Consider the following 13,777-nt stretch of genomic DNA (forward strand, 5'->3'; position numbering starts at 1 on the left):
GCATAGCTCTGACTGCGCCATATTCCAGAGTTCTCAGTGCCGTAAGAAAGAAAACACTGAAAGAAAATCTAGTGTTTTCACCCCAGAATAAGAGGAGCTCTGGATATGTCTGCACTGGCTGCTCCTTCAGGGGTGACCAGCAACTGGGACCAGGATGCGTGCGGGGACCCTTGGGCCTTGCTCCGCAGCCGGCTCCAGCCACCGCAGGCTTGACGCCGGCCCTTTGAAGCTGTGCCAGTCAGAAGAGCGCGGTGCGGTACGGTGCGGTTTGGTGCAGAGGAGCTCCCAGCAGCTCTGAATCTCCGCCGAGGCTCCGTCAGTCTCTGCATTTATCAGGATCCCCATCTCCATAGCAACTGAGCACCTCGGAGGCACTAACGAATATTTCTGCACAACACGCTTTTGAAACACAGCAACATGATTAGCCACATCTTAGAGACGAGGAACTGGGACAGAGTCAGATTAAGTACCTTTTCCAGGCACATGTACAGGGCGTCTGGCAGAGCTGGGAAGGCTTTCCGTGCCCCCACCTCTTGTGCCACCACCTAGGACCGTCCACCTTCCTTTACTTTTTCCTATTAGCTGATAAAGGACAACTGAAAATTGGATGGATTCCTCTAATCTCTTTTATTTCGCTCTCCTTCAGAGCCTGCAGGAGAAAAGGTTAAACACACTGATCTAGTTCTCATTTTATAAGATGTTCCTTGAGAAAACAAGTGACATCTCCCTGCCCGGCTGTGACAGGCGGCTGCTCTGGAACATGTTGGTCCTGTGGCCAGCGAGAGAAACCGCTTCTCTCCCAAACCCACCTGCAACTTCACCCACAACCTCCCTCCGCAAAACGCCTGCTCACGCGAGAGCGAGGGAAGTGCAGAGAAGACATTACGTATCGGGAAAGGAACCAACTCCTGGCCACAGGGAAATTCAGAAAACCCCAGAAAGCCCTTGAGCACCTTCCAGCAGCCTGCCTGGGGGTGCCACCAGTGCCCCCGGCTGATCTACTGGAGGTCCCTTTGGTGACTCTGGCCACTGCAGCTCAAGCACCACATGGGCTCAGCAGGGAGTTTCACAAGCTCTCCCACAGCTTGTAAAAGGGATGACCAGAATGATCGTTCAGCCTGATATAATTAACCTGCCACTCATTAGGGGAAAGGACAAGGGCTACTGCAAGAAGTTGCCACCCTAAGAAGGGGCAGACCAGTGTGGGACCGGTCACAGTAGTAACAGAGGGCAGGAGAGTGGAGAGGTCCGCTCCCAGGGTCGACCAGGCTACAGCGGCTGGGATGAGGCTTTCTGGGATGAGATTTTCCACTCTTCCCATCTCCCCTCCTTGGCCAAAGTAGAAGCCACAATACCACCTTCTGGTAATCTCCATTACTGCATCACCCCCGGCTCCCATCCTGCCTTAAATAAGGACAAACGTGCCATCGCCGCACGCAGACCATGAAGGCTTACATTTACAAGGAGTCTTTGAAAGCCTTCGAAAACAGCAAATTAAAGCAGGGAGAGCATTTCAGCTCCTTTCCATTGCTTCAGCCCATGATTTATTAGGGCAATTATGTGCCTCGGCGCACAATCCGCATCGCCTGTTGCGACCGAATGATTTACCGCCCTTACAAGAGAGCGCAGAGTGTAAGGTTAAATTAGGAGTATGAAAAGAATAAGCGATTTACAACTTAAGAGTGCTTGCAAACATGGGGAAACGCTTCGGGGGCTTTGCAGGCTGCCCTGGCATTTGCTGCCAGCACAGAGACTAATTCTCCGGTTTTCAGCTCTGCCTTCCCAGCCTCCCTGGAGAACTGCCCTCTCACAGGCACCATCTCTTGAGGGGGACCTCAAAGCCCAGCTCTCGCCCACGCCGCCCAGCACACAGGAGCATCCCCAGCGACACCTCGAGGTCAGCCCAGCTGATTCAGCAGCGTCAGGAGCGAGGCGGCCGCCGCTCCCGAGTGTCTCCGCAGCTCCGGTGGGATGGACGCCCTCAGCGTGGGCACGTCACCCTGCACCGACTCCTCCACCACCGGGCAAGCGTCCTCCTCCAGTTCAGCTGCGTACCGCCAGGCTTCTTCTCCGCTTCCACGTCCAGGGCGCTCACAGCATTTTCTGTCGGGATGCATTTACAGACATGATACGGACATACAGGCAGGGCCCTCGGATTTGCTCACGCTTTTACTGCGGGCACTACTTATCAGAGGGCTAAATAAAAGCTGCTTTGCGTGTCAGGCCTTTGTCGGAGTGCCGTGACGTGGGCCTACCCCTCACAGAGACATTATATGCTTTTTTTCCCTGCATCGGAGCCTCTCCTCAGCCCCCCGACCTGCACCCTCGGGGTACCCCCAGCCAGCCCTCAGAGGGCCCTGTGAGGACAGCCCCACCGAAGCGCCCTCTCCCCTTCCCCGGGGACACACGCTGACGGCCGCGGGCAGACGAAGCAGGCCCTTCCCGCCGCGGCCTCACGGCGGGGCCGGCACCCGCAGGCCCCGGGGAAGCACCGGCGCCGCCGCCGCCAGTCAGCCCCCGGCGGGGCGGGGCGAAGGGGGCACGGCGCATGCGCAGACACCTCCGCGCACGCCTGCCTCTCTCCCCCTGCCCCTCCGCCTAGTCCCGCCCTCCGTCCCCATTGGGCGGCGCGGGGCCAGGGGGGGTCGGTGAGCCAATCGCGCGGCGGGAAGGCGGGCGAGGGCGGTGGCGCCTGCGAAGATGGAGGAGTACGCGCGTGAGCCCTGGTGAGCGGCCCGCGCCCGGCCGGCGCCCGGCGGCAGTGGAGTCCGGCGGGGGCTCCGGCGGGGCGGGGGGGCCGGCGGCGGGGGGGGAGCGGGGCGGGCGATCCCCGGGGCCGCTCCTCGGCGGGGGAGGGTGGGTGGCGGGTGTGTGTGTGAGGGTGTGACCTTGGCGGGGCCCCTCTAAGGGAGAGGCGGCGGGGGAGGCCGGGCTGAGAAGAGAGGCCGCGGAGGCCCGGTCGGGGCCGCCGGTGCGCTTGGGTAGCCAAAGCCCCGCCGGTACCGAGCCCGGCGGAGCCTCCCTGAGGGGAGGAGGTACCGGCGTGGCGGCTAGGCCCTGAGGCCTGTGCCGCGCCTGGGCCTCTGTGGGCTGCAGCCCCTGGGCACACACTCCCTCGTCGGGCGGCGGTTCGCCCCCTCAGCCCCCCGTCAGGGTCCCCTCAGCGCCCGGTGACTCTGCCCTTCTCCTTTCCCCGCTTCCCTGAGGCGGGAGCTCACCGGCGTGGCCGCACAGGCAGCCTTAGCGCCGAACCGGCGGCATCTCAACCCGGTCCCGTTTCAGCAGTGCCTCTGTAAACGTTCACAGCCGCGTTGGTTGCAACTTAAAGGTTTTATTTTTAGCAATAAAACGTTTAAATGAAAGCTTGGGTTTAGGATTAAGTACGCAACGTTCTGCTCGCCTCTGCGAATAGCGGCCTGTGAGTCTTTGCGAGGCTTTTCCCAAAGCTTTGCAGATTGCTCTGCTGCCACATTTTAATGTCTCCATAAATGTCAGCTCTGCCTTTCTGCAGCAGAAAGTTTGGGACATTAGTGAAATAAATTTTATTTATTGATTGATTGTTGTGGGTTCTGGGTAATCTCATTCTCCCTTCAGTAGAGTCATGCGATAAGGGACGGTTTGCTGCGAAGCTGTAGTGGGGCTGTCAGGGGCCCCACGCTGTTTTGTCCCGTTTTGCTGCTGGTCACCCCGTTATCTCTGTCCCCCCCGCAGTGACGTGGGGGGGGTTTCAGCCCCCTGGGAGCTGCTGTTTCTGGGAGCAGTGTGACCTCACTGGAAGGTGACACCGTAGGACCCGGCTGTAGTTTGCATCGCGGTCGCCTTCGTTAGAAGCGTGGGTCGTTGTGTAGTTTTCGTCTGCGTTGGGAATGGCCCGAACGGCTGACGGGGGAGGCAGAGGTCAGGCTCTTCAGGCTGGCATGTCACGACGGTTCGGCGACGAGGATGAAGTGCAGCAGAGCTGGTGTCAGGCTGGCACCCCGCTGAACCATCGGCGCTGAGAAAAGGCAGCTTTGTTTATTTAAAACGCAGTGGCCTCTGACTCTCGTGGTTCGTTGGCCAGTAGGAGAGCTGCAGGCAGCCGTGGAGCTCGGAGGGACGATTCACCCCTCTAAGCGAGGGTCTTGGCTCACGGGCTGGCCTGGTGCCCGCCGGCTTTCCTCGCTCCGCTGGCCCTGCTGCCCTCTCCTCTTTTTATCGAGCCAAACAGTGCTGTAAGCCACCGCAGCTCCCTCTGGGTGCGTATCTGAGGTGCGGGGTATCCTCAGCCTCTCCGGTCAGTCGAGCTGGTATGTGGCTGCCCCAGAGGCATGGCATAAGCGAAGTCCTGGCCTCTGCTCTCTTCATCTCTAAGCGATCTCGTTTGCCATCAGGAGCAGGAATCTGACCTTATCTTGCGTGTAGCAGTGAGCACGTCGTTTCCCTACTGTGAGGGCTCCCCTTAAAGTCAGGGAAGCAATTAACAGTAACATTAAGCTTGTAGATAAGTGCCAAATTAATAATGGAATAATCTCTTTTATTTTCTTCCGATTCTTTCCTCTACTGAGGTCAAGCACTGCCAGGGACTGCGGGGTGTTTTGTGTCGGCTTTCAGATGCACACGGTGTCTATCCGGGAGATCAAAGGAGCTGACATACGAAATGGTTGTGCTGGTATCAAAGACGTTTTCTCATTTAAAAGCTGCTCCTGCGGAGGCTTGGAGGATAGTTTAAAAGGAAAATTAAGAACCCCAAAGGTAACAGCTAATGAGCTTGACATCTGAAGCAGGGCTAAAGATGGAAAAAATCTAGGAAAGCATTCCATGATTGGGGTCTAATTAATGAAGCTTCTGCAAGGAACAGTCATGATTTGCTAAATTGGAATTCTTTGACCTTGTGGGTAAAGAAAGACCACTTTACATAATGTATTTAGATTTCCAGAAAGCCTTTTAATGAGATCATTGTTAGCAAGTTAATGAAGGAAGAGAGTTGTGATGAGATGTTTTATTCATAACAGAGTAGATCAAAATCTGGACAGGAGACGTGGAGAAGAACAAAACAACAAAAAAAACCCCTGAGAAGAAAGACTTAGTCGCTTTTCATCTTGGCATCTCTGACAACAGTGTGCCTCTAACCTTTTCCTGATCATAAAATGCAGGAAATAGGGGAAGGAAAATAAAATGTGAAGTGGGGCTAAATTATTTAATTTAGTCAAAGCCAGTGGGGATTTGTAAGGAGTATGAGATGAAAGCACGTTACAGGCAGGGCAGTAAAAAAGAAGGGTATGTACAATCCTCCCACTGTTTTCTGAATCAGTGTGGGTTTGGGACCTGGATGTCGCTGTCCCTGGGGAAGATGAGTGGTGACGTTTGGGTGGGGTTCTGGTGCGTTCGGAACAAACAAGCGATGCCAAGATGCAAAAGCAAAGCAAGCGAACAATGCCACGTGTGCAAACAAGCAATTTACCTTCGTTTAGAAGGCGTGCAGAGCCGGCTACGCTCTCATTAGAGCGACTGCGGAGGTCGGGAGAGATTCAGAAGTAGGTCAGGAAAGTGAGGAACCCGGGAGGAGGTGTAGGAGGAGGGACTGCAAATTTTAGACTTTTTTTTCAGGAAGAAAAAAACCACCTCGTGACAAAATACGCAGTACAGCGAGGGGTCTGGGGAAAAGCGGTGATGTTTTCCACTCCTTACAGCAGAAGAGCATTAGCATCTTCTGTGAAGTAGAAAAGTGACAGATTCAAAGTGGATCAATGAAGAGGTATTCTCACGTGCAGGAGCTGGATGCTGTAGGGAATCCTCAAGAACAGAAACATGAAATTCAGAGTGAAATCGGAAATGCACATCGATGCTCATATCTGTCATTTGCTGATGTGAACACTGAGCTTGCCATAGTGTTCAGTTTTGTGGCCCTGCATGTTGTTGCAGTCTGTTTTTTGCTACTTTGCTGATTATTGCCAGTGCAGGAGTTATAATCATCTGAGTGCTTGGCTTCTGCTGTAAGATTTTGATGTAAGATGAAAGAAGCAAAATAACTTTGTTATTTTATGCTTCGAAATTACCAGCAGTGGCAACAGAGGTTAATAGCAGGTTAGTGCTCACCTAGTTTAGGAGTTCAGTTTAGTGGTGGAGAGTTGCAAGGCTCTAGTGCTTGGCAGCGGTTTTGAACCCCAAATTAAAGCGCATCTCACTGGTGTTGAAAGTCTTTGCTGCGAGGAAGGTGCTCTTTCTGTTGCCAAGCTTTTGCTTGCTGGTCGGAAACATTCGACGCTCCGTGTTGTGGGAGGCAGGACTCGTGGCCTTCTGGACCTCTGATTAGATCTGTGTTTTGTTTGAATGAACTTCAAAGATCCAGGATGCATCAGGAAAAACCTTTTCAGTTTAACAAAAGATGACTTTGAAGTCTCCCATTTAAATAACCAGAACTAATGAAAAGCATGAGTAATTCAGGAAAGCGGTGTTTTGTGCCAGCTGTCAACCGAGTCTCATTGAATTTGCCACTTAAGTTTTCTGTAGGTCAAGACAAGAATGAGAACAGTAAATTTAAAGCTATTTACACTACATAAGTAGGACAGAGCTGGAATTCTGCAGAAGTTTTCCATGATGGAAATACGTCTCTCTGCCTTGTGTGAGGAGTTCAGGCAATTCTTCTGTATATTTGATGCTTGCCGCTCTAGGGAGGTGGGTTGGTAGACTCTCGGCAAAAGTCGAGTTTGTTTTGCTGTAATATTACCTGTCCCTGTGTTTTGTTGAGGTCTGCTCAGCAAGCTGGATGTGAGACAATACAGCTGGCAGGCTTGATTTTCACGCCAGTTTTGGATACTGTGACACATGTTTTGATGGTGAATTTCCAAAGTGGATACGCTCAATGCATGAGTGGTGGATCCATTACGGTTTAACATGATGGAATTTAGTATTTTCGTCTTTGTTTTTCTTTGTAGTCCCTGGAGGATAGTAGATGACTGCGGAGGTGCTTTCACGATGGGAGCGATAGGAGGTGGCATTTTCCAAGCGATCAAGGGGTTCAGAAATTCCCCAGTGGTAAGTAAAATCATTTGAGAGTGCATTCAGAGTGCAGTCCTGCTTTCTCTGTCCATCAACAGTGAATCTGGCCAGCCAAAGGTGGAGAAGAAATCCCTGTGCAGTGAGTGGGACCGAGGGAGTTCTGCTTCCCCCTGTTTGATCTGATGGCAGCGGTGGGACGCTGGCAGCCGGCTGCACTCCCTCGCTGAGGGACATCTCCCTCAGGACGGGGAAGTGGAGGGCGCAGCAGAATATGTCTGTCTCGTCTGATTTTCTGCCTTCGGTTCTGTCTGCGTGTGAAGATGTGAAGCCTGGGCTGTTCTTCCTCTTCTGGCATACCCCTCTCCCTTTCTTTTAAGAAATGGAAAGACTCAAAGGAATAATCTTTTTCTCCCTCAGATTTATATTAGGGGGTATTATTTTCTTTAATTAATCTCTTATTTAATTATTAACGTTTTTTATTAACTGGATTTTTTTGATAGTCAGGTTTTGTTTAAATGCAGAAGTGTGCGTAAACATGAAAGTTGAATTTTAGCTGGTGCAAGTCAGTTTTCACTTTCAGGATTTCTGCTGCGAAGTTTTGACTATAAACCTGTTGTAGAGACATTTGATAAAATACAATCCAATTGCTACTTGAACATTTGTTTCAAAACGTTTCTCTGGCTTCATATAAAAGGGGGTTTTGTTGAGTGTTTTTTGGTGTTACTATGTGACAATTTGTTTGCCTAAAATTTCTTAATAAGCCATCAGTTTGAGGTAAGTTTTGTAAATAAATAACTGTTTCCAAACTAGTCAGGTCCTGCAGATGCTTAACTTGAAAAGGATTATATGCTTAACTACATTCTTAATTTTGCTTCAAACTTACTAAATAAACCTGCCCACACTTCTGAGTGCTTGTATCAAAAATAAAACTTGGGTGTATATTCTTTAAATCTTCTTAAAGTGTAGGAAAATACCTAGTCATAGTTCTGTAGGGTCCTGAATGACATGTTCAGTGTTAGGCTCTGGAAGGCTCAGCACTACACTTCGAAGCTGAATTGCTTGCTTCTCCTAGCTACTGAGGCTGAGCTGATGAGACAAGGACTAAATACTCTGCCTGACCAGCAGGAATGACTAAATTTGGGACAGCTAGTGAGATCGCAGCTGCCAGCCGAGCGCAGTGCTCCTTATCTGTGGGCATCTGCGATAGGGTTGAGTTGGTTGTACTAAAACAGATAAAATACGGATGGAAATGTAATATGACAGCGTGCAGTTTTCCTCTGTCACAGCCCCGTGGCACTCTTCCTCGGGGTGGAATTCCCTCTTCGCCACGGACAGAGTCTCCTCCCTGCGGTTACCGGCTCCTGATGCTGCTGTTTGCTCCGCTGGTGTCCTGTGTGCAAACTGTGTCAAGTGGCCGGGCATCAGATAGGAACAAAGAAATTGTACTCATGAAAGATAAATATGCTTATCTTGCTAAAAGCGTTACTTTAAATGTCTTGTTCAGTCCCCACTGGGCCACTCAAACGAACTTTGAACTCAAATTGTTTAATGCCTGATGGCTGTAATTCATTTCTGTAGTTGACAGGTATGTTATAAGGGAGTGATAAACACTAAAGTATGTGTAAAATGCAGTTTCTGTCAGCTCCTGATCACAGCTGTTGAGGGAGCTTAGAAATATGTTGGGCCCGTGGCAAGTTTTTGCTATACGCAGTCAAATTGACTGTAAGACGTCACTCTCTTATTTTAACTGCCATTTCTCTTCTATTGTAGGGCGTAAACCACCGGCTGCGGGGAAGTTTGACAGCTATTAAAACAAGAGCTCCACAACTGGGAGGTAATTAATTTTTTATTGTTGTTGCAGTCAGGTGGCTGTTGGTAGATAACCGAGTTTGGGAATGTGACGTGGTACAAGTGCAGTGACACCTGAGCTGTGGGCCAGCTGTCTTTCAGCAGGGTTTGTTAGTCCAAGCAACGAGTAAATATGGTTCTGATGCGTCCAGAATTAGTTTAGGTGTGGAGGAAACACGCTTGTGTTCATGGAGTGGTAAGCCAGGGTTAATAATTTTGTTGTATTTTAACAAGCTGTGTGCAGAGCTGCCTGGGAGCCTGTGCCTTGTGCGCAGGGTTTTAAAATAAACAAAATTGACTCGTTAAAAGGAATGATGAAACTTGGAGAAGCAATGAAGTGGATGGGTGGGTCTGGGCAGGGTTTCAGACTGCGCCCCTGGGGTCAGCTAGGTAAATTTCAGTCGTTTTTGTGAAGTGAATTTTGTGCGTAGAAGTCTAAAAATGACAAAACTGCAGCTTGAGTCGAAATGACGTCGTGACCTCTTAAAGGTCGCACTGTGGTCATGCGCTGCGCTGTGCCATTATGCCATTCTGACGGGCAAATTGAGTTAATACATTACAGAAGGAGAAAATGGGAGAGTGGTGAACAGAAACATCAGCTGCAGCAGAACTACTTAAAGAAATCGGGGCCGCAGGCTGAAAAGGCTCTGTGGCGGCAGCCTGTGGTGACTGCGTGGAGAGAGGAATCCCACCTCCTGGTTTTTAGCTGGTATTAAGCTGCTATAAAGCGTTAAGACACCTCAAATTAAGGAGGGCTGAACTTACTCTAAATAGTAGTTTTCCCAAAATGAGTCTGGAGATCAATATTTCTTTTCATTTCTAATACACATTATTGTTAAAAGACTTCAGAACTTGCATTCTGAAAACTGCCGCAGTCTCTTTGCATCTGCCATGCGATACCGACCAGTACCGATCTTCTGAGTTGCCAGAAGCAGGATTAGGATACGGTGCAGAAATTACTCTGCATCATTCTCTGTGAGGAAGTATGTTTAAAAAGTGAAAAATCTGAAAGTTCCCTGAGCTAATCTGGCTGTATTAGGATGGAAGTTCCATTATAATCACTGTGTGATAATCTTCCTGTCATTGAATATAAATCAGTGAGATGATTATATGTAGAATGTATGTATGTGTAGTATGTGTGTCACCTGGCAAGTTGAGAATTTTTCTCAGCATTGATTTTAACCTATGTTTGGTTCTTTGTGAGTTTGAATATACTTCCACGTCTGAAAGCAAGCACGCTCATACTACACCATCTCGTGATTCCATGGCTGCGGCATGGCTGGCTGGTCTGCTTTCTCTAAACTGGTTTTTGTTTAATTTTTAACAGGTAGCTTTGCTGTCTGGGGAGGTCTCTTCTCCATGATTGACTGCAGTATGGTCAGAATGAGAGGGAAAGAAGATCCGTGGAATTCAATCACAAGTGGAGCCCTGACTGGAGCTATATTAGCTGCAAGAAGTAAGAACCTGAGGACTGAGGAGGATATTAATTGACAAACTTCTCTGTTCTAAATGTACAGTTCTCACCGTTACAGTGAAGCAACAGTCTATGATACCCAAATTGGAATTTACTTTCTCAGAGAAATTGAAAGATAATCTGAAACTTTTGTCCTGTGCTTATGAAAGTAATAATTACGTTCTCAGACATTACCGGTGTTCCTTTGTTTCCTTGAGGAAGAGGGGGTGAGTTGCCCAGTAATTATCCTTTTATTGGTGATGCTAATGAGGCTTAACGGATGCAAAATTACTGCTTCTGAGTCTGCTTATAGGAGAGATTATAACTAAAGAGAGCTATAATAGGCAAAGTAATGCTCCAAAGAAGTAAAGAGTGTTCTTTTGTGCTTTTTATTTTTAGATGGACCTGTCGCCATGGTCGGATCTGCTGCGATGGGAGGAATTCTCCTAGCTTTAATTGAAGGAGCTGGTATTCTGTTAACAAGATTTGCCTCCACACAGTTTCCAAACGGTAAGGAGCCGTCAGACTATGGTATCGCAAGGCTTTTATAGTGCAGTCCTTACTCATGTACCTCTTCCAGTCATCGGTCTTGCCACAGAGTGAATCTGCTCTGCCGGTTGCCAGCTTCTAAGGCTGTAGAAAGTCAAGGAGGGGCCGCACGTTGCCGAGGACACAAGAGTGTCCTCAGCTCCGTCCCACTGGGCGACTGGAGGCTGCGTGGCTGAAAGCGGGGACGTCCCTGCTGTCTTTTGCCCTGTCCCCTGATGCAGCCACGCAGCCCGTCAGAGGGTGGCAGCAGTATTTTGTAGTCAGTGGCGGGTGACACAGTAGGTTTGAGGGAACAGCAAGCAGCAAGTTGCGGGCAAGAGGGATGGTGCTGGCAGGCCAGCTATGGTCTGTGTGGGGAACCCTGCTGTAAATGAGGTGATCAAGACCAGCAGGCAGATACAGATAAAAGATTTCCAAGGGGGGGTGGTGGCGGCAGTTTTTTCCTAAACTGCTTCAAAAACTACATCCCTTTTTTTTTCCCCCCCTAAGTAAAATGCAAGCTGAGGTGTCAGTTAGCCGAGTCGGTAACCATTTGTGTCAATACTTGCCTGTGCGAAATACTTAATCCCTCTATCGCCCCACCTTATTTTGGGAGGAATACAGATGAAAACGCTAGTGTTGAAAGGATTAGTAGCAAGCCACTAATTCCTGAGAGGCTTCCTCTCTCAGGTTTGTTCACTGACATTCTTTGTTCAGTCTAAACTATAACAATTTCTGTTCTTAATGCAAAGACATTTTAAAATTAATCTGCTTTAGAGAAAGAGTATCATCTATCCGTTACAATTTATTCTCTCTAAAATTGGCGTACAGTAAACATAGTGCTTCGCTCCAGCAGAACGTCAGTAAGCGGAGTCGGGAAGCTGACTCCGCAACGATTTGTTCCGTTTCACTGGCTTGCTTTATTGTCAGGCAAGTTACCGTGGGTAAACCTTTACAGAGTGGCTAAGTTCAACTGAAGGGCAATAAGGCGTAGGTTTCCAGCTCCTTTAGGTGACTGAAAATGTTTCCTTCTCGCCACTCTGATTCATTTCCCCATTAGTAAAGGAGATAAAAATGTGGGCCATATTGGACTGAGGCTCTTGTCAATGCATAAAGCTCTTGAACTTCTTTGAATGAAAAAAAATCAAATGTGAAGTCTTGTTACTGGCTTCATTAGTTTTAGAGAGGATTTATATTAAGAATGCTGTGAATGTGTTTCATGCTGTTAGTAGGAAGAATCTCTTCTCTTTTGGTATTTATTATTTGCCTTTTTTCCTCTTGCCTTGTTCACAGGCCCTCAGTTCTCAGATGACCCCTCCCAGTTGCAGCCCTCTCCGTTTGGCGACTACAGACAATACCAGTGATTATCCTCATTCTCCTAGTTCACGTTGTACCTGAGCTGTAATTTAAAATGCTGGAGGACCAAGATGCGGTATGTCTTTACACCAGGGGTAGTCTCTTACACAAACCATGCCAAGAGGACCTTCAGCACTTTTCAGTGTAAAGCTGCACAGGCGAACTTTTAGAAGATGACAAATCTATTTATTCATGATAGATTCCATTGCTGTAATGTTAATACATGTCTGATAGAATACATGGAGATTTAAGACAAGGACCAAACGGAGTCTTGTCGTCCTTTGGACGTGGACTGAAGTGAAAGTCGTTGGAGTCTTCTCTGGGATGTGGCATTGACCATCCACAGCGAACGCAGCTGGAATTTAGCCTCTTCCCCATTGGATTTAGGTTGCTACACATATTTCAGCTTAAGGAACAGAGTTCATCTACACGCAGTTTTACATTCCTAAAGTGAATATTATTGGGAGAATGCGCAAGCCAGTGAAAATTACTTCCAGCAATATATATTTCACTGCTCTTCTTTGTTTTCTACGCTACCGCCATGCAGCCTAAAGCAGAATCTGCCTTTTGTGGATCCGCAGGCTGCAGCGTACCTCCGCCTTCCCCTAAACCCACCAGGCTTTGAGCCCCTTTTAGCAAGAGCTGGCAGCAAACTAATTCTTCACCTCTGCCGCTGCTTGCCGTGGCTTTCGCAGCAGGCTCGAAAGGGAACACCACAGACAGCTTCCCCTCCTAGAACCGTGCAGCGAGGTGTGTGTAGGGGCCCCGAACAGAAAACACGTAGGCCTGTGGGGCCGGAGGGTGAAGCGTCGCACCCGCGTGCCTGCTGCCAGCGCAGCCTCTTGCCTTTTCACCTCGGATCCAGTCCTAAGTACAATTAAAACATCTGCTCCATGTTTTTGTTCTTAAACTCCGCTTGTGGAGGCATGTTCCCTTTTGCCAGCAGTTAAAAAATCATATCCAGTGAGGTTTTCTGTTGTTAATACTACTGCTTGCTGGCAGTTTCTGATAGAATATCCGTATTCAAAAAGACTTGAGTAATGTTATCTGAGCTGCTTCCTGGCTTTTCCTCTGCCCAGGGAGGAGCTTGATCGCTGCGCTCTGTCAGGAAATGAAGTCAGACCCATGTAGTAGGAGGACAGGATGAAAATAACACAGAAGCGGTCACAGTAATGGTTGACAAATGGGTGAATTAGGATTGTACGAAGCGTGCGTGCAAGTGCAGGATCCTGACCATCTCCTGTCATCCTGTAAAAGTGACATTTTCCTGTTTCCACCCCCCTGCCTGTCCTAGAACCTCTCCGGGACTGCCGCGGCTTGCGTCTCTGGTACCGTACTGTTTCATATAGTTGCTGCTGGTGTGTAATTTTCAAAAACGTTAAGCACAAAAGCACTCTGTGTGTGTGTGAAGGCTCGTCTTGCTTTGCTGCTTACCTGGTTCCTCGGGCGAATTTTAAAGACAATTTTCTTGATTTGTGTCACCCAGCCAGTGCTCTCTTCTGTTCTCGGTTGAGACCCCAGCCGTAGGGTGGGCGAGTCTCTGGTCTGTGAGAGAGAGTTACACTCAGCTCTCACCAGCTGTGGAGCCGCCCCTGTGTATCCCAAATCTGCGTT

At 49.1% G+C, this 13,777-nt stretch overlaps 2 protein-coding genes across 2 annotated transcripts in view; one reads left to right on the forward strand and one right to left on the reverse strand.

Annotated features, from left to right (window-relative positions):
- The window catches only part of LOC127026358 (guanine nucleotide-binding protein G(i) subunit alpha-3), a 378,524-nt gene that overhangs the window by 65,534 nt on the left and 299,213 nt on the right, over window positions 1–13,777 (reverse strand). The gene's annotated exons all lie outside the window — the stretch shown is intronic.
- Window positions 2,696–13,648, forward strand: TIMM17A (translocase of inner mitochondrial membrane 17A). Its single transcript, XM_050911564.1, has 6 exons — window positions 2,696–2,726; window positions 6,915–7,014; window positions 8,749–8,812; window positions 10,154–10,282; window positions 10,679–10,789; window positions 12,101–13,648. Exons 1-6 carry the CDS (start codon window positions 2,701–2,703, stop codon window positions 12,169–12,171), a joined length of 501 nt encoding a protein of 166 aa, XP_050767521.1. The 5' UTR covers window positions 2,696–2,700; the 3' UTR covers window positions 12,172–13,648.

Source organism: Gymnogyps californianus, chromosome 27, assembly GCF_018139145.2.
Source record: "Gymnogyps californianus isolate 813 chromosome 27, ASM1813914v2, whole genome shotgun sequence".
Lineage (NCBI taxonomy): Eukaryota > Metazoa > Chordata > Aves > Accipitriformes > Cathartidae > Gymnogyps > Gymnogyps californianus.